The 27,928-nt window shown below is 33.5% G+C and overlaps 2 protein-coding genes across 2 annotated transcripts; both read left to right on the top strand.

Moving 5' to 3' along the window:
* The first annotated feature begins 2,565 nt into the window (after positions 1 to 2,565).
* On the top strand, positions 2,566 to 3,432 carry LOC114405017. The gene is made up of 2 exons (XM_028367716.1): positions 2,566 to 2,778; positions 2,872 to 3,432. Exons 1-2 carry the CDS (start codon positions 2,566 to 2,568, stop codon positions 3,430 to 3,432), a joined length of 774 nt encoding a protein of 257 aa, XP_028223517.1.
* Positions 3,433 to 20,231: 16,799 nt separating this feature from the next.
* On the top strand, positions 20,232 to 21,077 carry LOC114406282. Its single transcript, XM_028368951.1, has one exon. The coding sequence runs from the start codon at positions 20,460 to 20,462 to the stop codon at positions 20,796 to 20,798; it is 339 nt and encodes a 112-aa protein (XP_028224752.1). The 5' UTR covers positions 20,232 to 20,459; the 3' UTR covers positions 20,799 to 21,077.
* Positions 21,078 to 27,928: the final 6,851 nt, after the last annotated feature.

Genomic DNA, 27,928 nt, shown 5'->3' with positions numbered 1-27,928 from the left:
TTACGCCTTCTACAAGTGGCGTTAATCTCCAAATCAATGGGTATCAAATCACCTGCAGTAGATCTTCTTTGCATACAAGAAAACAGAATAGCAATTATCCAATTCAAAAGAACAATGAATGTACAGTAACTAAAATATGAACAAAAAGAATCAATGAATCAAAGAGATAAATATAAAGTAATGCCATAAAACTGAACTAAACTCTTTTAATGAATCTAGATTCCCTGGCAACGGCGCCATAAATACTTTGTTGGATTTCCCCTGCAGTTACTTTTTGGTTCGATTTTTCTTTATACAAATATGTTCAAGGGAAATCCGATTCGCCGGAAAGCGCACTGGATCGTTAAGTATTTAAAATTAAAACAAATGAATCCGAGTATTGAACACAGGGAACTAGTATTAGACAGGGTTAAATTCAGAAATAAGGCATTGTTGAAAGAAACATTTATAATTGATGGTTTAGACAAAATTAAACTAAGTATAGGCTAAAAACAGTAAAAAATGCAAGTAAAATTGACAATAGTAGGTAAAAGTGTTGGGTCTTTCTAATAAAAAAGCTGATGTATATAAAGATGTTTCTCTAATCAATCATGCTTTTGTATTTTATATTGTAGCCTAAATTACAAAACCTCGATCCCTAGTTAGGCTGAACCAGTCCAAGCTTCGTCCTCAGATCCCTCTTGTTGGACTAGGCTTAATTTAGACAGCCCTTATAGGTTTAGACTAACTTAAACTAAGCTTCGTCCGCAGATCCCTTATTTAAGACTAGGCTCAGCTTAAATAGCTTACGAAAGTTTAGACTAATTTAGCCTAAGCTTCGTCCGCAGATCCCTCATTTAAGACTAGGCTTAGATCAAACAGCATTATTGTAATAGCATATTTGAAACCAAAACTTAATCCTCAGATCCCTCATTTAAGACTAAGTTTCAATCTTGCTTCAACCAAGTTCTAAGGCAACAATACATTTCTCAATGCTAAAGTCCCCTAACTATGCACACAAATGGGTGATCAGACCAAGAGCATACAGAATTTAAGCACTAAAAGAAGCATTGAACACAATAAACATAACCAATTAGATATTAAAGGAATTACATCAGTTGTTCTTTACAAATCCCCAACAAGGGTGTTTAGCTAGCCATTATAGAAAAACCCTAACAATAATGAGATTAAAAGTAGAGAATAATTGCTCCTTACACAAGAAGGGGGATCCCTCCTCCTCTTCTCAGCATGCGCTTAGCGCACTGATCTCATGCTTAGCGCGGGGCCTAGATATTGATGCTCTACCAAATTCTTCTGTCGCGCTAAGCATGCTTAGCCCAACTGATGAGCTGAGCTCAACTGTCACTTTTAGCACTTCATGACTTAGCCTCTTTTTAACCTGAAATTGCACATATTTCATCATTAAATCTAACGGAAATATTCTAGAGATAGCCTTAACAATAAAAAAAGATTTATTTACAAACTACTACAAAATAACCATAAATTAGGGAACTATACAAGTTTTGGAAAATGTTTTCTATACAAAAGTTAGTCGTATAAGACGACTAGCAGGGACTTCCCCCAGATTTGGGGAGAATGGTGGAACAGGAAGAAAGAGAGATGAAGTCGTATCAAGAGGAGACAGAGGTCGTGAATTTGGGCACTGGTGGAGAGAAAAATGAGGTCAAGATTGAGACTTGTGTGTCCATGAACATCCGAGATGAGTAGTGGCTCTGTTGCGAGACTACCAAGACATCTTCGCTTGGTCTTACTAGGATATGCCTGGTTTGAGCTTAGAAATTGTGCAACACAAGCTACCTTTGAATCCCGAGTGCTCCACAGTGAAGCAAAAATTGAGGAGAATAAAACCTGAGATGTCTCGAAAGATAAAGGAGGAAGTGAAGAAACAATTCGATGCAGGTTTTTTGGTTGTTGCCCTGTACCCAGAATGGGTCGCCAATATCATGTGAGTCCTAAAAATGGGTGGGAAGGTGCGAATGTGTGTGGACTATTGAGATCTAAACCGAGCCAGTCTAAAGGATAATTTTCCTTTATCGCGCATCGACGTTCTCTTGGATAACATAGCCAGTTTTGCCCTATTTTCTTTCATGGATGGATTTTCAGGTTATAACCAAATAAAGATGGCACTAGAGGATATGGAAAAGACAACTTTCATTACTCTATGGGGAACCTTTTGCTATAAGGTGATGTTGTTTGGGCTGAAGAATGTTGGGGCAACCTACCAGTGGACCATGGTGGCATTATTCCATGACATGATGCACAAGGAGATTGAGGTCTACGTGGATGACATGATCATGAAATCAAGAACGGAGGAGGCTGAACTACATTGCAAGATTCATATCACAGTTAATTTCCACTTGCGAGCCTCTTTTCAGATTGTTGCGTAAGAATCAGTCTGTCAAATGGGATGATGATTTTCAAGTAGTGTTTGAGAGAATTAATTGATGTTTGATGAATCCTCCTGTGCTCATGCCACTGGTGTCTGGGAAACCTCTTATTCTATACATGACAGTGTTAGATGAGTCAATGGGATGTGTGTTGGGACAACACAATGAATCAATAAAAATGGAACGAGCCATCTATTACTTGAGCAAGAAATTCACAACATGCCAGATGAACTACGCGTTGCTAGAAAGGACATATTGTGCCTTGGCGTGGGTAGCTCATTGTTTGAGGCAATATATGTTGAGTTACACTACTTGGTTGGTGTCCAAAATGGATCCCATTAAGTACATCTTCGTAAAGCCTGCTCTTACTAGAAGAATAGCTCGGTGGCAGGTTTTGTTGTCGGAATTCGATATCGTCTATGTCACTCAAAAGGCAATAAAAGGGAGCGCCTTGGTAGCTTAACAACCCATAAATGATTATCAGCTTATGCATCCAGAATTCCCTAACAAGGATATTATGGCCTTGTTTGAGGAGGAGGTTGAAGATGAAGATAGAGATAAGTGGGTTGTGTGGTTTGATGGTGCGTCTAATGCATTGGGTCATGGAATTGGGGCAGTGTTGGTTTCGTCGGACAAACAATGTTTGCCTTTCACGGCTAAGTTGTGTTTCGACTATACAAACAATATGGCAGAGTACGAGGCATGCACCCTAGGGATCCAAACAGCAATTAACTTTAGGGTCAAGTTGCTCAAAGTATGCGGGGACTCGACATTGGTAATTCATCAGTTAAAAAGTGAATGGGAGGCTAGAGACCACAAGTTGGTGCCTTACCAGGCTTACATCAAGGAATTGATGGAACTCTTTGATGATATATCACTTCATCACATTCCTAGAGAGGAAAACCAAATGGCTGACGCTCTTGCCACTCTATCATCCATGTTCAAAGTAGGCCCTCACGGAGATTTGCCATGCATCGACATCAAATGTCGTGTTGAGCCTACACACTGTTGTTTGATAGAAGAAGAGAATGATGGTAAACCTTAGTACTTCGATATCAAACGATACATTAAGGACAAGGAATACCCACCTGAGGCCTCTGACAATGATAAGAAGACGTTACGGAGGATGGCGGCCAACTTCCTCCTGGGTGAGGATGTCTTGTATAAAAGAAACCATGATATGGTATTATTGTGATGTGTGAATGTGAAGGAGGCCGACCAGATATTATTGGAGGTGCATGAGGGATCCTTGGGTACCCATGCCAATGGACATGCCATGGCCCAAAAGATTATGAGGGCAGGATATTACTAGCTCACTATGGAGAACGATTGTTGTATTCACGTGATGAAATGCCATAAATGCCAGACCTTCGCTGATAATGTTAATGCTCCACCTGTACTGTTGAATGTGTTGGCAACACCGTGGTTGTTCTCAATGTGGGGCATAGACGTGATTGGGGCCATCGAACCCAAGGCTTCAAATGGGCATCGCTTCATCTTAGTCGCCATTGATTACTTCACCAAATGGGTGGAAGCAACGTCATGCTAATGTGACTAGGAATGTGGTGATTAAATTCATTAAGAAGGAAATAATTTGTAGATATGGGCTGCCCAGAAAGATCATCACCGATAATGCCACCAATTTAAACAACAAGATGATGAAGGAAATGTGTGAGGATTTCAAAATCCAACACCATAATTCAACGCCTTATCGGCCCAAGATAAATGGGGCAATTGAGGCTGCAAATAAGAACATCAAGAAGATCATTCAGAAGATGACCGTATCCTACAAGGATTGACACGAGATGTTATCCTTCGCATTACATGGTTATCATACTTTTGTACACACATCTACTAGGGCAACCCCATTCTCTTTGGTGTACGGGATGGAAGTTGTGCTCCCGTTAAAGGTGGAGATTCCTTCTTTGAGAATTCTAGCAGAGTCGGGATTTGAAGAAGCAGAATAGGCCCAGGCACGTTTTGACCAATTAAATCTTATTGAGGGAAAGAGATTGGCTGCCATGAGCCATGGACAACTATACTAGAGCAGAGCGAAAAACGCTTTTGACAAAAGAGTATGAATTTAACGAATTTGTGACTCTTGAATATCAAACTGATTTATTAATTTTTTTATATGGTATTCTATCTTTCTTTGACAAATAAGACAACAATCTTTTTCGTTTTCCCAAAATTTTACATAAACCTCTTTGAGATAAATAGTCTTTTCGATGCAATTCAAAATGTGAAGTAAGTCTTTGTATTCTATTGGTAAATTTGAATATTTGAAATTCAACTGATCTTGAGTTTTTTCTTTTTTTTCTTGTGAAATAACACGCAGGTTTAGAAGGATCACCGAGGCAAATAGGCCCCAAACTATGAAGGACCATTTGTGGTGAAGAAGGCTTTTTCGTGAGGAGCATTGTTGCTCATGAATATGGATGATGAAGAGCTACCTTCGCCTGTGAATTTTGATGTCGTCAAGCGATATTATGCATAATACTTGGGGCAATTCAAGAGCTCAACCAGGGCCTCCTCGAGGACTCATTAGGATCTTCACATCTTAGGCTATTGTTGTAACAGTAATCGCAATGCTAACGAATATAGATTGATGATTTGTATCTCTCCCTCTAGTTTTGTGTCCTTTTGCACTTTTTTATTGTCATTGGGCATGAATATACACTCTCATTTTTGCTCACTCACATGACCAGCACTCCAAAGCCAATGGTCGAATCTGCCCGATCAAAAGTTGCACATTTGACACATTCAGTAGAGGTGCCGTAAGCATGCGACTGCATCTTATCATCTAAGTGTTTTGGAAAGAAAGAGTGAATGAAGAGTCATTTTGGGTTATGGTCGATGCCACACCAACTTGCATAAACCTAGGAGCAAATGGGAAAGACAATACGAGCATTTCATAGTATTTTAAACATTTGCATGTTAACATTCTCTTTGTCAAGGCATTAGAGCAGGTGCCAACAAGTGTTAAGTCCATGATCGGATTTGCTCATGGTCTAAGAAAAGAATTAGGAGGGATGAGATGGCGAGGCATCGACTACAACCACGCATCGGGCTAAAGACGTTAAAGAAGCGCTCCTAGGAGGCAACCTAGTATCTCTAAACTTTGCTCTTTAATTTTATGTTTTATAGTTGATATTGTTCAATTTTCTTTTTGAATTATTTCATGAATTCGCATAGGATTTATAGGTAATTATAAAGCTTATTAAATGATTATAACCCTTTCTTTGCAAAAAAAAAACCTTTTTTAAAAAAAATAAATAAAATTATTTTAACTCGCTTGGGCGAGTGATTAGCTCGCCTGGGCGAGTGTACGCTGAAGATAAAAATAGGAGGAAGGGGTGAAATTAGATTTCACCCCATTTTCTCCAAGAACTTCAAAAGCTTCATCACTCAACCCACGGGACCTCCATTGTGGCAGGAGCTTTGAGCCTTTTTTGTGCACATTTGCCTCAAACTTTTTGCATTCCTTTCATCTCATCCAAATGGCCCTGAAGAAACTTGTTGCTAAGAGAGCTAGAAAGGCCACTGCAGGGGAAGGATCCAGTGCACCCTACAAGCAAAAATTGAGTTCGATAGGCACCGCTTCCGAAGTGAGGAGCATCGGTGTCGTTTTAAGGTGATTAAAGATTGGTCTTTTCTCAAAGAAAAACGGGTCCAGCTAGCAGAGGGAGAGTATATGGAATTCCAAGACGAAGTTGCCAGGAGGCATTGGACACAACTGACAGAGCCTATGGCAAAGTATGATCCCGAAGTAGTCATGGAGTTTTACGCAAACGCCTGGCCCACTGAAGAAGGAGTCTTGGACAAGTGCTCCTGGGTGCGGGGCCAATGGATCCCATATGACACAGATGCTATCAACCAATTCTTGGGGCATCCATTCGTCTTAGAAGAGGGACAGCGATGCGAGTAGGCTGAGAGAATAAGTCAATTTTCAGGTTTTGATGAAGAGGCCATAGGTCAACTACTTTGCTCTCCGGGACATGATTTTTCACGGAGCGAGCAGGGAGGCGGGTATGGATCATGCACATTAGCATGACCACTCTGACTCAAATCTAGATGATGTGCCTGCTCAGTAACACCTTCCCAGTGACCATAACTCTGATCTCCCTCTACCCAAATGTTAGTTGGTCTACAGTATCATGACCCATATCAGTGTTCATGTGGCATAGCTTATCTCAGATGCCATCCACCAGTTCATAGGTATTGCACCTCTAACACACCCAGTAGACCCAGATAAGTCCAACAGGGCACTGGGATTTTCAACATTGATCATAGGTCTCTGCCAATTCTATGAAGTACCAGTCGCATCAACAAAGCTCATCCGACCTCCCATTAACAGGACATTCATTGAGAAATATTCATGCCGAGGCAGGTACAACAGTCGGGGCAAGACCAACAGCAGCAGCCAGCCATAGACACACCACCACCGCCTCCACATCAGCCACCATCTCTAGAGTCCATCTCAGCTCACATGCAAAGGATGGAGCTCCATATGCTCGTGTACATGCATCATTTGGCTGACCAGCAGGCAGCAAACCATAAGGGCCAGATGCAGTTCAATGACAACTTCTATTAGTATACACTGCACCAGCATCGCTAGGACCCTAACCCTTACCCATGGCCTACTCCCGAGCAGTTCAGAGCCACTGTCGCATGACCTGGGGATAGGCCTAATTTTTTGGAGGAGGCATGTCCTACATATGCTCAAGGAGATGCCTAAGGGGACGAAGGTGGAGTTGAGGATGATGGAGATATGGTAGATTTGCTTGATTTCTTCGTTGAAGGAGGATGAGCTAGCCAACCGCATTCTTCTAAATTTGTGAACTTGTCTTTATCTTATTTATTGCTTTGTTATGTTATTTTGTTGTGATGATTGTTTAAAAAAGAAAATTTATGCATGGTTTATTTTTTATTTATTTTTGTGCGTGCTCTGATGTTTGATGCTGTAGTTTTGGATTATAACTTTGTCCAGGATACCAACCTTTTTCTTAAAACTAACGTGCTTTTGAAAGAAACAACCACCAGTGCCCTTCGAAAATTTTGTAGATCAAAACACAACAAAAAGGGTTTTTGAAAAAAAAATGTGTATCTTGAGGATGAGAATAATGAAGGACTTTCTCGAATACCAAAATGGACTCAGATGTTTTGCATGGACTTGATAAAAAAAACAATTGTTGAAACACGAATTTGATCTGAATATGGAAATAAGCCCTAAGCTTTAGTGACTGTGTGACCATAAATTTTATATTGAGTGTCTGCATGGATATGTTCTACGATTGGTTTTGCATGAATTTCTAATTGTCATAACATATGATTCATGGAAGTGATCTGGGCATTCTTTATTTCTAATCCATTGTCCAAACAACTTTCCCAATATATATTATTTTTTCCATTTGCAAGCCCTTTGAGCCAGACACTTGATTATTATTTGAACACTAACCTAGGATGAAAGTTTCCTACCTTACCTTAGGATAGGAGAGCAAGGGTGTTTTCAAAGGAGATTTATATCATTTTTGTGGCTAGTCATGGATTTTGAAGGAAGTTAGATATTTATCAAGAAAGAAAGGAAGAAAAGAAAAAAATCAATCAAAAATGGAAAAGAGAAAAAAAGGAAAATAGAAAAGAAAAACAAATTCTTTGGAATAAACAAGTATCTGAACCATGTACAAAGTTGTTGAAAAGAGTAAAAAGGAAGGAAAATAATAGTAACTAGGTCAAGGCATGAAAGGATAGGAAGTGATCGCTCATTTAAGTTACTAGCCAAATCTTTATGTCTGCTCTCCTATTCATAAAAAAACCCAAAGCAACCAAAAGTCAAAATTTCCTACAAGTCCAACCTTAAAAAGACCCATTGATTCGTGATGATTATGCGCATTACCCCTTGATTTGATGGGAAATGACTTGCAAAATCAATTTATGACATATTTGTGATTTGGAATCGAGAGGAGACACTTGCCTGTCTAAGAGATTTGATACACCTTTGAGTGATTTTCCTCTATCTAATTGAATTCAGTGTTTCTTCTAATGTTTCTTTAGAAACGAATGAAAAATGTCTTAATCTCATTCTTGGTTATGAGAAATTCTATCTTTGTGCTTTCATTCCTCATTTGTCGCATTATTCTTTGGAAAATGTGTGTTTTGATTGGTTTGGGGGTTTGGTTTCATCACCAAACATGTTATCATTTAGTGAAAGTTTTCAGAGACTTCAATGTCTTCTATCTTTTACATTTCAGAGACTCCAATGTCTTCTGTCTTTTATATTTTTAGAGACTTCAATGTCTTCAGTCTGTTACATTTCAAATACTTCAATATCTTTTGTCTTTTACATTTCAAAGACTTCAATGTCTTTAGTCTTTTACATTTCAAAGACTTTAATGTCTTCAGTATTTTACATTTCAAAGACTTCAAAGTCTTTTGTCTTTTACATTTTCAAAGACTTCAATGTCTTCTGTCTTTTACATTTTCAAAGACTTCAATGTCTTTTATCTTTTACATTTCAAAGACTTCAATGCCTTCAGTCTTTTACATTTCAAAGACTCCAATGTCTTCAGTCTTTTACATTTCAAAGACTTTAATGTCTTCAGTCTATTACATTTCAAAGACTTCAATGTCTTTAGTATTTTACATTTTGCAAGACTTTAGGGCTAAGCATCAGCTCGCCTGGGCGAGCTTCGACCGCCCCAGAATGGCTTTTTTCCTATAAATAGGTGTGTTGAGGGGGGGGGGGGTTAAAAGGTTCCAAGGTTCATGAGTTGAGAGAATTGAGAGAAAAGAAGTAGAAAGAGAGAAAGAAAAAGAAGAAACGAAGTCAAAACGCTACTGAATCGCGACCGTGATCATTCCCTACATCGTTCTCTTGTTCCGCGTTCCTTGTGCAACAGTCGGTTAGTTTTGGTTTTAAGGGTTGAATATAATCTATGTACCCTTAGGGGTCCCCTCTGTTATTGTGTGCATATTCATCTTCTCCATTTATCATCAGTGATCTCTTTTTTATTTGTAAAGTTTAATCCTAACCGATCACTAGTGCCGTAAAAAACTTTGTTGTCTTAAAAAGATTGAAAGCTAATAAATAAAAACCAAAATAAAAAAAAACCAACTCATAACTAACTTTTCTCCGCCAAATATCACTTGAGATCATTTCAAGGTCCAACTCCTTAATGACCTTTTTGTTTGTAATTAAAATGAATATTTCAAAAGCATAAAACCAACTCAACACACAAACTTTCTCGCTTTAAAGAACTACGTAGGTCTGAATTCCTCATCGCACCTGACGATACGTAGGAGCAGGGACAAGCCCCTTGTCGGCCCCAAAAAAATAAAAATATAAAAAAGGGAAAATAAATAATATTGAACTCACGTTGTGCACACTAGATTAAAGGTTGTCGTCCCTTGTGATGGGCGCGTGGGGTGCTAATACCTTCCCTATGTGTAAACAACTCTCGAACCCTTATTTTCAAAATTCGCATATCTCTTTTGGTTTTTTTTCTAATGTTTTCCTTAAATAAACATTGGTTGCGACTCCCGTGCATTTTCTTTTTAGAGGACGCACCATTTTGCTTTTTCGCCCGCACGCCCGTCGTAGGGTAGGTTGCAACAGGATCAAATGGACATTTTCTACAACATCCCATTTATATAAAGTTTTGCGTGTGAGTTTTGCAATAATGATAACCATCACCATTAAAAATAGGAGGCCTATTTATAGAGTTTTCTTCAAGAAAGAAAGAGTTTGATGTGGCCATAATTATTCTTGAAGCATTTAAGACTTATACAAGAATCCTACTCTGATAGCACTTGTTATCCAAGTGGCCCAAATGAACTCAAGAGAGGGGGGTGAATTGAGTCTATAAACTGTTTCTTTGTTAATACACTCTAATTCCTTTTTATATGATAAATATGATAATGCATCAAAAACTTGATTAAAAAAAGAAAAAACAAGCAATTAAGATCTCTATCAATATAAATAAATACAGTAAATTTACAATAAAGTAAAGAGATAAAGGAAGAGCGAATTTCAAACTCAATTTACATACTAGTTTGGTCACTTCTTGTGCCTACGTCTAGGCCCCAAGCAACTCGCTTGAGAGTTTCATTATCTTTCAAATCCTTTACAACAGCAGAGCCCTCTTACACTTTGGGATTCCTCACCCTTTGTGTTTGAGTCTCTTAAGAATCAAGAGATACTACGCTCTTGTTCTTACAAGGGGTGTTTCACCATTTTCAAAAGTTTAGACAAAGAATATAAGAATTCACTCTCTCATTTAGAGGAAATGTTACAAATTGAATCACTATAAGGTTTCTCAATAATAAGTGTATTTGACCAAGTTTTTGATTAAGAACTTGATGAATGACAATGATTGCTAACAAGATTTTTTCAAAAGTTTCTCATATATATAAACGTGTTAAAATGATGAATATGTATATACAAAATTTGTGTAAACCATTAGGGGTCATTCCTAAAAGATGCAACTCTTCAAAACACACTTTTTGGTGTAATTTCAAATTAAAAAAAAACTTTTATATCATTGCTTCTAGTAATCGATTACATGATGTGGTAATCAATTGCATTAATTCTAGAACTTGAAAAACAATTTTAACGCTTTTAGAAGAAACATGAAGACTTGATTGAAATTAAGCAAATGGCCAAATATAATTATTGGAAAAACCTTTTAACAATATAACCTAAGTCTTGAATCTTCTAATTGCTTGACTTGTTCGAGTTCAAAATTCTTCATGTTGTTTTGGCGTCATCAAAACCTATGACATTACATAACCACACCTCACACTATTAAAATCCCCCATAACACACCATGTTATTGTGTTAGAGTTCATTTTGCAGCCCTTCAAACCTTGCCATAATCTTCTCTTTCCCTCCAAACTGCAAGGTGAGTAAACATTGATTATTACCACCTCTTTTCAACCACACACCTTCTAAAGCAAGGAATCCCTCTCCTATAGAGGAATTGTTGACTTGAAAAGCCTTTTTATTCCACAAACATAACATTCCCTCGATACTATTTATAGAAGTGTACTTTTCCTATAAAACCTCATGGTCACCCCATAATGCATAATACATTTCCTTCTTAACTTCCTCCTTTTTAGTTTCTTGAATTCACACTAACTGGACATCCTCTTTCTTAATATTATACATCATGAGCTTCATAAAAACTTGTCGTGTGAACCCTTCATCTGATTACATGTCTAACCCTTTTTCTATTTTGGATCCCTTTGTTCCATCACAACTAATTGTTGCACCATGCTTTCTTTTTTGTATTCCAAAGAAACACCCATAGCTATTCCCCTTTCCAACAACTTCTATGCCTCTTGAATGTCATAATTAATCTTAGTAGAACACGTGTTAGGGTAAAGGTCGGGAAACCTAACTCCCATTAAAGATGAGGTTGGATACCTATTTTCTATTCTTGGTTGGAATTGAGGTCAAGGATGAGTATGATTTAAGGATTTAGGACACGGATGGGAAAGACCAAATTTGTCCCGTAATTTGTCAAACCTAACGATTAAACTTTAATATGCAATCATGTACCCAGGGATCGATCCATGAAACCATCAAAGGCAGTTGACTTTTTTTTTGTACTTTAATTATTTAAATATCTAACTTCTAACAAATAAATATTTAATAAATAATAACTTTTATAAATTCATTTCTTAGTTTTAAACATAAAATTATTTTTTTTTATTTCAAATAATATAAGAAGAAAATACATGTGTTTACAATTTCTTTAAGTTTTGAAATATTTTTACATCTCACAAGCACAATAACAACAAAATCAAACATGACTCACATTGATAATCTTTAAAAAAAAAAAGCTCATCAAATATAATATACCTAAAACTAAAAGTCATCAAATTTTTTAACAATTATATGTAATAAATATAAATATGTTTATCATAATTAATGTTAATAATTAGATATATAGATAAATAAATGAGACTTATAATGATATACAAAGTATAGTTAGCCTAGATGATATAAATTGATAAAAAAAAATCATAGAAATATCATTCTTATGAAATCTATTAATGACACTACTAAAAAAATAAGTTTTAACATCGTCTTATTAACATTGGTTATTTGAAAATCGATGTCGTTAAGCACTTACAACAACGGTTTTCAAATAACCGATGTTAACAGCTCAATTTAGTACGATTTTAACATTGATTATTTTAAAATCGATGTCGTATAAGCACTTACAACATTGATTTTAAAATAACAGATGTTAATATAAACTCTTTTGCTTTAATTATTTATATATTTTTTAAATATATATATATATATATAGTGAGTTATTAATTATATTTTAATTAAAAAATATAATAATTAATAAACAATAACAAATTCAAAAGGTAAGCATTTAAAAATTAAACTAAATTTTTAAAATAAATTCTATAATTTTAATTTTATTATTTAATGATTATCATTTAAATATAACACACATTTATATTAATTATTTCATATTAGTTCATTTGAAAATAAAAAATATCTATTTTTAATAGTAGAGTTTAACTTTTATAGAATTTTTATAGAATATTGGTATCGTCAAACAATTAAAATTTATTATTAATATATTTTATTTAATTATTATAAAAATAAAAAATTTATCATACTAAAACATTTATACAGACAATGTAAATATTATTTATTATCGAAATGTCTAATAAATATTTAAAAAGTATTTTTTATGAGATATTTGTCACCATTCAATAAATAAATATTACATCATTATTATATTTTAAAATATCTACAAACTTATACCTACGGCTACTTTTACTTATGGATATAATTAATTGTAGATTAAATATATATAATTTATTATTTAAAAAATTAAGATTATTTATTAAGATTATTTATTAAATTTTTTATTTTATAGAAAAATATAAAATTTGTAACTTAGTTATAATATTTTATTTATTTAAATAATTTATTTCAATGAAAATAAATAAATTTAACCTATCAAATTTTTTATTATTCCAAAAACATACATCACAAAATTCCTTAAAATATATTTTTACAACCACCTAAATAAAATATAAATTTAATTTTTACAAATAATAAAAAAATCATACATTTGAAAGATAATTCTTAAAATAAGAAATATAAAATTTACTATACTTTTTTACTGCAAACTCACTAAACTTATACTATATAAAATATATAAAAAAAAGAGACACCTAATATCGGTATAAGAAAAAATGTTGACAGCATTTTAATAATAATTCTAGAGTTAATATAAAAAAAAAAGAGTGACACCTAGAATTAATATAAAGAGAGAAACCTATAAAGAATATAAAGCTCCAATTTTACCAAAGGAAGAGCAAAACGCAATCCTTACACCCTGCAGCACACCATTTTTGCGTTTCTAAAACTGGAGAAAACCCTAGAAACCAAACCCTCTCTCACACTGCCATCTGCCTCCATAATGATAACACTGTGCTTGCTACAATCATGGCGAACGTCATGGTAATGAAGGAGATCAAGGGCACGGTGCTGCGTCTCGGTGTTGATCTCTTCACTCTCGATCTCGACGCCATTCGCCTCCCTCCCGGCGAAGATTGCAGCATCGCCAGGTATCAACTACTTCGCCCTTTTCAGGTTCTGGTCATTGAAACAGAACCCTAGGGTTGTAGTTTTCTTACTCTTTTCTTTTTTATAGTGATGACGAGGTGGTTTACCGAGAGGAGAATCTCGAGTTTGAGCCTGGATTTGGTAACATCATTATCGTGGATAACCTCCTTGTGGTTCCGAGGGAGAAGTTTGAGAAGCTCGAAGGAGTGGTTTGAAAAATTTATAGTCAAATTGGTGTTATCAAGGAGGATGGCCTTTGGATGCCGGTTGATCCTAAAATTGAGAAAACCATAGGTTACTGCTTCATTGAGTACAATACCCCTCAAGTATACACACTCTTTCTTCAATGTAATCTAAAAATAATTGTTGTCCTATATTGTGTGTTGCTAGTGTTTTGATGTCAATTGTGTTTTTAGTCGATGTTGAATTGTATGTTGTTTTTGTGGAAGCAATGCCTTCCAAGATTATTTTGATAATGTCAAAGAATCAAGAGTTAAGTAAATTCCAAAGATTCAAGAATCAAGTTTCAAGAATCAAGATTCAAGAATAATCAAGATCAAGATTCAAGACTCAAGATTCAAGAATCAAGAGAAGACTCAATCAAGATAAGTACTAAAAAAGTTTTTCAAAAACAAAATCATTACCAAAGAGTTTTACTCTCTGGTAATCGATTACCAGAAGGTAGTAATCGATTATTAGTAGCCAACATTGTTTTCAAAACTAATTTACAAAGTTGTAATCGATTACCATGAGCATGTAATCGATTACCAATGTTTTAAAACATTAGATTTGAAATTTCAAAAGTCACAACTAGTGATAAAACATTTTCAAATCATTTTAAAATTGTGTAATCGATTACACAATACTTGTAATCGATTACCAGAGTTTCTAAACGTTTTGATTTTCAAAATTTAAACATGAGGAGTCACATCTATTGATGTGTAATCGATTACACCTTGATGGTAATCGATTACCATTGACTGGTTTCGAAAAATAAATTTTCAAAAGTCACAATTCTTCAAGTGACTTGTTTCTGAAGATTTTTTTCAAAAGTCACAACTTTTTAAGTGACTAGTTTTCAAAAGAGTCACAAATTTTAAAGGGTGACTAGTTTTAAAGAAATTACCAAGAGTCACAAACTTTAACTTCACTCATCAAGAGATTATAAATATGTGACCATGGCATGAATTTCACAACATCTTTCAACGCTTTCTATAGAACTTTCTAACTCATTTCTCTTCATCTTTTCAACAAGTTTTTTTTACAGAAATTGTTGATTCATTTCTCAACTTTTTCTAAAAGTTTTTGTTCATTACTTTCTCTTCCAAGAAAAGTTCATTGTTCAAAAACTTATGCTATTCATCTTTTTCATTCACTTCTCCCTTTTCCAAAAGAATAGAAGGACTGCCTGAATTCTTTTGTGTCTCTCTTCTCTCTTTCCAAGAGAATTCAAAGGACTAATCGCCTGAGAAATCTTTTGATTCTTCCCTTCCCCTTAAGAAAAAGATTTCAAAGGACTAACCGCCTGAGATATCTTTTGTTTCCCCTTACAAAGATTCAAAGGACTAACTGCCTGAGAATTCTTTGTCCCAACACATTGGAGGGTACATCCTTTGTGGTACAAGTAGAGGGTACATCTACTTGGGGGTTGTTATACTGAGAACAAGAGAGGGTACATCTCTTGTGGATCAGTTCAAGTGGAGGGTACATCCATTTGGTTATTCAAAGAGAACAAGGGAGGGTACATCCCTTGTGGATCTTTGGCTTGTAAAGGATTTTACAAGGTTGAAAGAAATCTCAAGAACCGATTGGTTGCTTGGGGACTAAATGTAGGCACGGGTTGTTGCCGAACCAGTATAAATCTTGTGTTTGTCTTTTTCTTCCCTACACTCTTTAATTTTCGTTGTGTTCTTTTATTTTCGCTTTACTTTTGTCTAAGTTACTTTCTTTGTTCTTTACATCCTCACAACTTAGTAGTAAAGCCTAATTGAATCTAGTAACATTAAGAAGGATAGATTTTTAATTAGTCAAGACACGTTCATAATTAATTCAACCCCCCCTTCTTAATTATTCTGAGGCCACTTGATCCAACAGTTTTTTGATTTGGGTGTGGTTAAATTGGGTGTTTATTTTTTCTTAGGAAGCTGAGCTTGCTAAAGAGACCAAAAACATCATATCAAAGCCCTCAGTACTCATGGGATTGGTAAGTTATGCTATTAGTTGTTATTACAAGTACGTTGTGCTAGAAATTTGTTGTGTTACATTAGAGTTGTGAGCATTCAGTTTGTGAGATGGCTGAGAAAATGTAATGTTGGCCAAATAACACCAACTAACTAAACTACTGTGGAAATTAACAGGACCTTTGTTCCTGAAATTTTAGTTTTCCATTGCAATATCTCAACTATAAGGTGATAAATTCTTATTTGAGCAAAACCACAAGGATGTTTTGGTAGTGGTTGATACAGAAGACTACCCTTCCTTTCTGGAATTTCTTAAAGGAAACCAGGATGATATAAAGTTCAAGATAAAGCTTGCATGGAAAGCTTTTAACATGTTGCTTCCTATGACTCAACAGTATCTGAGTGGTTGTGGAAACAGAGTGTGGGAGGTACTTCTGTTTCTAGTTTGTGAGGATTATTAATTCACACTCATTGTGAGATGGAAATGTCAATTACTGGAAAATGCAAATAATTTATAAATATAATCCTAGAATGGTAAAGCTCAATCTACAACCAACAGATTAATTGGTGTACTAATTTTCATATATTTTCTAATTTTGAAGTTTTTGAAGTCAGTGAACAAAATTGAAATCATATATTTAATTCTAAAATAACTTGCAGAATGCATTTAGTTTAAATATCTCAAGTGATATTATTAATTTTGATGTGCTCCATTCATTGACTTATTCTCATTTTGATGACAGATAAATTCCCTCCTAGCTTGACAATGCCCCTCTCACTCAAAAGTCCTCTCGGTTATGGTGAAAATCCTCATCAAAAAGCTGCATTCTATGTTGACAAAAGCCTTTCTGAAGTTAATGCTGGTGGAATTGCTACAGCCATCCAACACCATGGAAAGGTGGGAATCAACTACTAATTTCTTGTCTAAATGATCTATAATCACTATTTGCTTATATAGAATTTATCACTTTGCCTCTGTTCTCTCTAAGATTCCATGGTATTGCACCTCATCTCTAGTGTAGAATCCATATCTGGATGATATTTGTAGGACTTTAGAGATCCAACTTGACAGCCAGGTTTTTGTATTGGATGGAAAGCCCATACTTCTGTTCTAAATCAGTGATGTAGCATCTTAAAGCAAGTTCCTACAAGCTTTTGTAATTCATTGAGAATCTGTCTGGCACTGTGATTCGATTCATGCAAGCTCAAAAATTTATAGAAAATGAATGAAATTCGGAACTATCATCAATATCATGCATAATTCTTTCGCTTTGAGATGTTTGACCTGTAATTTGAGCTTTGTTTTTATCTGAAACTTGATTGATGAGAGATGTTCCTTGTTTGTATGAAAAATAAAGCCTTTGAACTGACTGAACCTTTGTAATTTGTTGCATTTACTTGAGATAGGTTTTGTTTTTGCATACTTTTGACTGAGATGCAAGCTGAGTTAATATGAAAATAATCTTGTTGCATTGGTTTGAAGTTTAGATTGAACTCACAGTTCAACTCATCAGAATTGAACGCAAATATAGAAACTAGACTTGAGAGTTAGGAAACTGAATTAATATGTGCCTTTTAGTTTCACTAAGTTATTCTTAAATCAAATTCAAACTAGAGTTACATGTACATATATTTCTCCGTGCATCTTGCTTAGAATTAGTTCATTTTGGCTTTCAATTGACCAATTCCATGGTTAAATCTTATTAATTTGAATAACTTGTGTTTGTAACTAGTGGTTTTGATAGTGCTATGAATTTACTCATGATTTAGAGACTGAAATTGGAGCCAATTGACTTGGTTCAAAATCAAAATGATAGCTTGGTGTGATTTGTTAATAAATGCATGAATCTTCTATCATTGTTTGGTACTTTGGTTTTGGTTTTTTTTTTTCCATACTAATGATTATTAATATTTATAGGTAAAACTTATTGATTAAAAAACCGATGTTGTTAGTGTCAGTTAACATCAGTTTTTTAAAAAATTGATGTTGGTATGTAGATTTATAACTTTCTTTTTTCATAATTCTTATCATCTAACATTGGTTATTTAAATAACTGATATTGTATTTATTAGTTAAAATCGATTTTGAAAAACCAATGTTAATGATATTACTTTCAACATCGGTTAATAACCGATGTAAAAATCTTATTTTTTAATAGTGTGAGTATACATATCTCTTTTAGTTATATTATAATTAGTAACAATATATATTATTAAAAATATTAGTATTTTTCAGTATTAAAAAAGATTATTATATAATCAGTGTTGACATATATTAATTATCAGACTTATTAATTAATATATTTATTTTATTTTATTTTTACTGTATGTAGTATTTAATTATTAATTATTCTATATTATTTTTACTAAAAATAGTGTATTTATTATTACTTAGTATATATTATTTATTATTATTATTATTATTATTATTATTATTATTAGTATTTTTTTATACAAAAAGTATATTATTATTGAAGGAAGTTTGAGGGAAGGGGCTTTAGTCCGCTCACCCTCAAACTTTTTAAAACTATTTATATAATAATTTTTTTGAATAAAAATATTATTAATAATATATAATAACAATTAATAATATATACTAATTAATAATAATATATTACGTCTAGTATAAATAAAATTATATATATTGATTAATAAATCTAATAATTAATATCTTATGTACTAATCTTTTTAATAATATATATTGTCACTAATTATAATATAACTCAAAAGATATATACACTTATTATTAGATCTTGTTTTTTATGACTTCCCATCAATTGTTATGATATAGACTAATTATGTTTTGTGTGTTATTATAAGTCTCATATATTTATTTATATATCTAATTATTAACATTAATTATTATTAACATTATATAACATTTATATATTTATATTGTTAGAAAAAATTGATGATTTTTAGTTATTATTGTATTTGATGCGTTTGTTTTTTTATTGTGAAATTATTATTGTGAGTGTTGTTTGATTGTTATTATGCTTGTGAGATTAAAAGAGTTTTTTAAAACATGAAAAAAATTATACCAGACGTACATGTATTTCCTTCTTGTATAATTTAAAATAAAAATTGATTTTAATTTTATGTGTAAAACTAATATATAATTGAATAAAAGTCATTAATTATTAAATATTTATTTGTTAGATATTTAAATAGTTAAAGTAAACAAAAAATCTAACCCCTTTAATGGTTTTCCGAATCCGTCCCTATACTTATATACCCACATTTTACTTAATGTAAAATAATAAAAATATTAATTAAAGAAATTACTACAACTGAATTAAAAAAATATTATTATATATTTATACCATAATTTTAGAGAAGCACTGACAAAATAGTGTTTAAAAGACTTTTATTTATCACATTCTCAATATTGATAGAATTCATTGGAAAGTAAAAATAATCATAAGTGAAAGCTTATTAAATAAGTGGTGAAACTTATATTCTAATAAATCCCAATAATAACATGTATTTAAAAGAATATATTGTGTTGTTAATATTTCTCAAATTTTTAATGAGTAATACAACATCTCCTTATAGTCTTCTTTCAAATCTTCGTCTTACCTTATAAATAAAGTATTAAATAAAAAGATCATAAATACTTTTAATATCTTAAAAATATATAATGCATTTTATACTTACTATAGAAGTGTTAGAAGATATTGGTAGGATAAAGATGGAGGATGATCTATTATTTATATTCCATCATAGTTTTTAATAAAAGAAATTACTTCTTCCAGACTGAAATATATATAAAAAAAATTGATTCACATTAATTAAAAAAATAAGTTAACATCAATTGTGATAATCTCAATTAAAAATTAATTCATTTTAAAATGTTATTTACATATTAGTGCATAGTAAAAAAATGTTAGAATAAAACTCTAATTAAATGAATAATATTTTTAAAATAATATCATTAGATAAATATTAATTAAAATTCACTTACATCTTAATTTATCACAAATAATTTATTTTTCTTATATTTCAGTTCCAAAAGAATATTTATATTAGTGTTCTACACTGATTTAAAAAGAAAATATAAAAAACACACAAATCAAGACAGACACCAACCAGAACACAACACTTCACCTTTCAGAGTTTGAAGTCTCCGTCAACAGTTGTCATTGAAACACCACACAGTATCCTCAACCAACAAGATTCCAACTTTGATTCCCAATCCGCAATTTCAACAACACCCAGAAACGTTTCCACTTGAATCCCTCGAAATTCACACCCACCCACCTCAGAATTTTTGGTTTCACCTCCTTCCAAGCCATGAATTTTAGGAGCCTGGAAGATTTCTGGGCCTTCTACATGAACCAGCACTCCAAGGCTTCCACAAGGCGCTGGCACTTCGCAGGAACACTCTTCAGCATTCTCTTTTTCTTTTGTTCCCTCTTGTTCAGTTGGTGGTTCTTGCTCCTTGTCCCTTTCTCTGGGTATGGATGTGCCTTCTATAGCCACTTGTTTGTAGAGAGGAATTTCCCTGAGACTTTGAGACACCCCTTTTGGTCCCTCATGTGTGACTTCAAGATGTTCGGGTTCATGCTCACTGGCAACATGGATAGGGAGATCAAAAGGCTTGGGAAGAGACCTGTGCTGCAAGTGTTTTGATTTTTGTATAAGCTTTTGGTGATTATTATTGTTATTATTATTATTTTGAATAAACATTGAAACTGGATTTTTTAATGTATTTTTTTAGAATTTTTTTTAATTGCTTTAATAAGTTATTTGGGTGTGTGTGGATGATTTTGCTGTATATTGTGGCTGAATGGACCCAATATGTGTGTGATGATGCTGCAACTTGATGGAGTGTGGTGAGACAGATTTTGTTGAGACATTATAGCTTAATAGGTAAGTGGAGCTAAAGGGAATCGGATGAATATGGTTTAACTTGTGCGTTGCTGTTTATAGTTGTTGAAGATGTGTTGATTATTCCAACAACCTCTGAAGTGCAAAAATAATGAAAATTATTGAGAACAATGTAGGAAAGGTCAAATGGATAAAAGTATCATAGTTGAATATGTAGCATAAGGTTTTAAATTGCTGTCCTAATTGTGGTTCTGTCGTGATCCTTGATATTGCGGCAAATTACAACAAATTTGGCTATGTGGCTGCAATTGCAGTAGTGATATGTGGCCACAATTGCAGTTGTAGACTGTTTTTTAAAACTTTTTCAAATTGAAATTTATGAGGAGAAAAAATGAGTTAATTCCATTGCATAGCAGTGATCATCACACGGCCTTGAAAATATTGCTCAAAAATTATGTGATGTATTGCATAGCACTTTTGGACTAAATTGATGTCAAAATCTGTGGAGGATCAACTTGATGTCCTTTGTATATTCAGTGAACTAATTTGTGTGTCAACTCTAATATAGTATTCTTATCCTGTAAAGGTTCCTTGATAAGCCTTTTTATTTCATCTAGAACTTTATTTGCTTGTTTGACCCTAGAGATTCAGAAAGGATAATAGCTTGCACCTTGAACTTTATTTGGATGATTTTGCACATGTTTGGGCGCATTTCCTTGATTTTAGTGTATACCTTTCTTATACCAAAAGAATTTCAAGTTTCTCTTCCTGGTATGATTTCATTATTTGACCATGTCCTTGAAAGATTTGATAAATCACTCGATTTAAATCATCAGGCAGAAGACAAGATACTTATTCTAGATATTCTTCATTATCAATGTTCCATGAATGAATCTTTTGGAACTACTGAGTGCTACTAATTGTTCAGTTTCGCCATTGCTTGAGTTTGAGGTCTACCTTGGTTAAGCATTCTAAATATTTACATGAATTTAATGTTGCCTTTCATGTGGCAGCAAATATTTCGTTTATTTATGCTTTCATTTCGTTGCTGTTTTCTTCTGTTTCCAAATTCCAAGTCTGTGTAGGCAAAGTCTCTAGATGAATTTGTTGTCTCTAGTGAAATATATAGTTTAGTACCTAATCTTCTGAGCTTCTACAGGATACAGTTCAGTATGTTTAGATGTCCATCAGATTATGTATGGTCTTTTATGATACTTATAGGAAGTTGAAGAGTAACTTACTCTATATTTGTTCAGTTGTTCTTATAAAGGCAATATGTGTGCAGCTTCATCAACTTATAATTTTGAAATTTAAAATTCTTTATATCAACACTGGTAAAGGACACATAAACGTGCAGATACATTCATTCAAAGTCTTCAATAGGGAAGATGGCACTTTGGGGTTAGCTACCAATTTCTGAAAGAAGGCTCTTTGATATTCAAAAATCATATATAGTAGGAAGTGTACAAGATACCAGCCAAGTGAACTTATCAAATGCCGCATTTAACTAGACATATGTGGTACCTGTTGAAACATTAGTTGCTACCTGCTAGCAATTGTTGCCTATGATTCAATAAAAGCTTTATATTCTCATGATTTCCGCAGCAAATTTTGCTTATATATCTTATTAGTGAACTAAATAGAAACAAAAAATTTCTAAAAATTTAACAATTAAAAAGAAACTAATTTTACTTGTAGTGCGTGATTGTGTTGACCCAAAGAAATTTTGCACATGGTAACATAGTAATCAAACACAGGTTTTCTTGTTAAATAGATCATTACTCACATGTGCACGCAATGGGATCGTACATCAGTGCGTCAATCTCATTAAAGTAATAAATAGGATTAAATTTGTGCTAAATTTACATATTTTTCAAAATTATCCTTGACATTATTGACATATACTTTTTTCAAATGTTTTTATTAATTGTATAAAAAATGTTTTCATTAATTATAATTATTTTAGTCTCTCTTATCATTGGTATATTTATTGCTTTAATTTTTATTGGTTATGCATTTGAATAGTCAAAGACTCAAAGTAAGGTTTCCCATCATCAAGCATATGGATCAACTAGCATGGTGTAATACATGTGATTTAGACAAATAAAAAGGTTCCAAAACTCTCTTCATGCTAGGTTAAGTTAGACTTTTTCAAGTCTAAAACATTAATATATTCTAAAAACTAAAAAAATACTGATCCCCTAAAAAAAAATACTCATACTTAAAGATATCTTTGTGACAAAAATAATTAATTCATAAAACATTCTAGATTTGTTCTTTTAAAAATGACTAAACTCAAATTCTAATTTTGTTCTTTTAAAAAAGACAGGGAGAAGTGTTATGTAATTTTCTAGTATATATTTTATCTTACCATATTAATTGTATTCTTTGTCATGTCTACTTCTCTTTAATTTTTTCACTCCATAATAAATGGTTAACGATATAATAGAAGAAAAAGGTTGAAATATAATTTTCATCCATCTATTTTTAAATATGTAATTTTAATCCCCTATTATTTAATTAAGACATTTTGTCATTCACTTTTTAAAAATTCACAATTTTAGTCCTCCTATTTTTTCATTTAGCAATTAAATAATTTTAAATAAAATATTTTTTCACATGGATAATAAATAAGCATGTGTCAATCAATGTTTACAACGAGCATAAATCAACGTTTTAAATTGGTCACAAGGACCAACGTTGCGGATTTTTTAAAAGTGGATGATCAAATGTCTCAATTAAAAAATGGGAGACTAAAATTGCTAGCTTTTTAAAAGTGGGGAATGAAATGTCTCAAGTAAAAAATAGGGGGACTAAAATTACAGATTTGAGAAAATAAGGAGACGAAAATTGTATTTTAGCCAAAAAAATTCTAATGCTTTATTGATATCGTTAAATGACAATGAAAAAAATACTTTTTTTTCTAAATGCAAAAGATACTTAATTACATATGTTACCATCAAATTATCCTCATTTCATGAATTTTATCCCCCAAGTTTTTTATTTTTGCATTTTACACTTGCACTCCAACAACACTCAATCATACTTATTGGTGAGTTAACATGCTATAGAATGGATACCAAGACAACTACCTTGGGGTTTCACGATTTATATTTTAAAACTTTACTGAAGAAATCATGAGTGAAAAGAATCTCATTTCGCGAACCACGCATTACGCATGAATCACCAAGGGTTTAGAGGTTACCTTGTTGCTCGCTTTCAAATAATGGAGAATTCCCTCTTGATCACCAAGCGTAGAACAAGATGACACCTCTACTTAGTCCATGCGAGTGAAATTGAAGTGAGGTCTCGGTGCTAGCCGACGATCAGGAATTTAGAGAGACCTCATGCCATTAATGTATTTTCATGTGTCATGTTTGAGACATGCACCTCTTTATATAGAAAACATGAGTGTATCTTAATCCCTAGAATATTTAATTAGACCAAATCTAATCTTATATTATACCAATCAATTAGATCATATCTAATAAATTATCTTTTAATTAAATTAAATCTTATCTTATCGGATCAAATCATATTTGATTAATTAAGATATTGATTATATCATGTCTAATCATTTATCTCTTATCAATTAATCAATTAAAATAATGATTAGATCTTAGTTATCTAATCACATTGTTTAATTAATTAATTAATCTTTGACTCAATTTAATTACTATTCTGATATGTACTCTGTGTGTGATCATATAGGTTTCCACTGGACATGCAATAATATTAAATATTATCTTTATAACACTAAATAATATAGACAATGATTGACATCTAGAAATACGTTGCTACCACCCAGTCCATCGGAGAATTGGTGATCTGATTTCAACCTTATCACAACTATATCCATTGTGTAACTTTTGTTCTTTTATCCAAATGTCTCGATCAAATACAAGGCATAAAAGTGTCGTTGCATTAAGTCGAATCATTGATTCCTTGATACCTGAGTGAACGCGTAAACACAAACAGGTTTAATATCTCATATTAGTCCATCTCCACGTGACCACGCTTAGCACATCTCACTCTATCAAGAAGCCCAAAGATATAACTCGTGTTATGAAGGAGAGATGATCCTATCTACATTATTCATATCCTACCACATAATTCATTTCAAGCCCAAGTACTACCTTTATGATCACCTTGTTATTGATGATGTTTGATAGCATAGCCTACAACTCCTAGGAATGATAGTGACTTCAAGTAGAAGGACTACTATTGCATTATGGTTGTCATGAGAAGCACTTTAACACTTACATAATTATTATGAAATCTTCTCATAACGGGTTTATTCAGTATAAATATTACTCTTAATATTTATATGTGTCAACTTGATATCCCATATTTATGACCTGTGAGATGTGGTCGTCAATTTACTTATACAATAGCATCAATGCATTATTTTCGTCCTAGTCAACAATAATACTTGACTACAAATACTTTTAGAATAATGTTTTATTGTTCAAAGAATCTCATAATTAATTCACGCTTGATCTAACATCAAATGAACAATATTATGCTATACAATTAATAACATAATTGACATGTCTCGTGCACACACACACACACACACACACACACATAAAGTCACAATAGAAAACATTGCCTAAACTGGATTGACCAATAGAGCTCACTGCAACAAACTATACACCATCTCTTCCACATCTTTCACTAAGTCATCTCTATCAAATGTGCATCTTGTTACACACATTTAAACTCCAACAAACTTTTCCTCAAGTGTGAGTCTCTTTCACATTATATGTTTCCCTTTAAATGAAAGCTTTTTTTGTCTGTCACAAGTATTCAATGGTGGCACCAAAGCTTACTCATTTTTTTCAACATTCCCTGCACTTATGCCATTATTAGTAACCCATATCATTAGGACACACTGCTTAACCTCACCAATTGTAAGACTTTTGACACAAGATCCTTACATATGAATCCATAACCAACTATTTGATACCTCAACACTATCACACCATTTGCCCCAATACCCCTTGTTAGGAAATACAATGGGTAAAATAACGATGAGATTTCTATAAATAGTCCATAAGAAAATTACATGAGTCAACTTGACACCACATCTAACCTAAAGCCATAAAGCATATGGTTTGCAAGTCATTCTCACTAATATGTTGTTCGACATGTGTCATACCCTAATTTCGTCCGGGGACCTTTGCTTGGTGGCATGCAACTTTTATTTGGTCCTTGTGAGGTGCTTGGCACCCATCATTAGGCAATTTGTGAAGTTCCGGGACATGCCGGAAATCAAAAAAAGGTATTGATGCACAATCCGTAAGGTTCCGTGACACACCGGAAATCAAAAGGAAGCATCGTTGCACAATTAGTGAGGTTCCGTAACATTCCGTAAGTAAAAAAAGGGGATGATTATGTAATCCGCAAGGTTCTGTGACGTTACAGAAAGAAAACAAGTATCGTTGCGAAATCCATAAGTTTTCGTAACTTTACGAAAAAAGAATCACCAAAAAAGGGCAAGGGGTGTATTTAGTAAAAATGGGGGTGCAAATAGCAACCAGGCCCACTTGGGCCCTCCAGAAGATTCCTCCAGAAGGTTGTTGCTTCTGGAGGAAGCAACCTTGCTCGCCTGGGCGAGCTGGGTGGCAAGCTTCTCCCCAATTTTCTATAGATAAGGGGAGAAGTGAAGTAGAAAAGGGTTCAGCCCCTTAGGCACTTCTCTCTCTTTCGAATTTGCTTAGGAAAATTGTTTCCGTGAAGAAAATCCAAGCCGAGGCGCTTCCGTAACGTTTCCGTGAGTGATTTCGCGAAGGTTTTCGACCGTTCTTCGACGTTCTTCATTCGTTCTTCATCGTTCTTCAGTCTTCAACGGGTAAGTACCTCAAACCAAGCTTTTCAATTCATTCTATGTACCCGTGGTGGTCCACATTTGGTTTCATGTATTTTTATTCTCGTTTTCATTTACTTTTTATACCCCATTTTGACGTGCTTAAGCCATTTAGTTAAGTCATTTCTCGCTTAACCTAAAAATAAAATAAATTTCCACCGATCGTTTGAATTGTACCATCCGTTAACTTTGGTTGAAATGAATTCCGACCGATCGGTCGTGCCGCAACCACGTTGGAAATAAAAAAAAGGGGGTAAATAATAATATAATAATACTAAAAAAATACCTTTTAGTAAAATAAAGCGAAAAATCAATCGGACGTTTTCTCTTTGGGATTTCTCATTCTTAATTGAATTGACTAAATAATTAAAGTGAAACTAAGGCTAAAATCGACTCGCCTAGTCAAGCTCGTCCACAAAAATAGGATTTTGAAAGTTTATCATTTTTTGTTTCTTACTAAGTAAAATGGATCATTTTCAAGGTCCAACGCCTTAAAATGATCACCTTTTAAGTAAAAAAGAATCACTTGATTCACGCATAAGCAAGAACTACGTAGGTCTGATTTCCCCATCATAATTGAGGAATACATAGGAGCAAAGGGAAACACCCTTGTCGACCACAAAAATAGAAAAAATATATAAAGGGTATAAAGGATATAAGGACATAAAAGGGAACATAAAAATCAAAGTCATGTTTGCACATTCGATTAAAGGCTGTCGTCCCTTGTGACGGACGTGTGGGGTGCTAATACCTTCCCCGTGCGTAAATACAACTCCCAAGCCTTTCACTTAAAAGTTCGTAGATCACGTCTTTTCCGGTTTTTCCAACGTTTTCCTCAAATAAACGTTGGTGGCGACTCCGCGTGTATTCCTTTCGTGGAACACGCATCCCGCGAGTCAGGCGTCGCCTTCACGCCGAAGGGTAGGTTGCGACAGTTGGCGACTCCACTGGGGACTATTTTTAGAGAGTTAGGCCATTTAATCTTGTGCAATGTTTTATCATGACTTTCTCCTTTGTTGGTTTCCCTTTATTTTTTATGTTCTTATGTATATAAACTCTTTGT

Source organism: Glycine soja, chromosome 3 (genome assembly GCF_004193775.1).
Source record: "Glycine soja cultivar W05 chromosome 3, ASM419377v2, whole genome shotgun sequence".
Lineage (NCBI taxonomy): Eukaryota > Viridiplantae > Streptophyta > Magnoliopsida > Fabales > Fabaceae > Glycine > Glycine soja.
The sequence above is the reverse complement of the archived record's forward strand: the minus strand, read 5'-3'. Positions and strand labels throughout refer to the sequence as shown.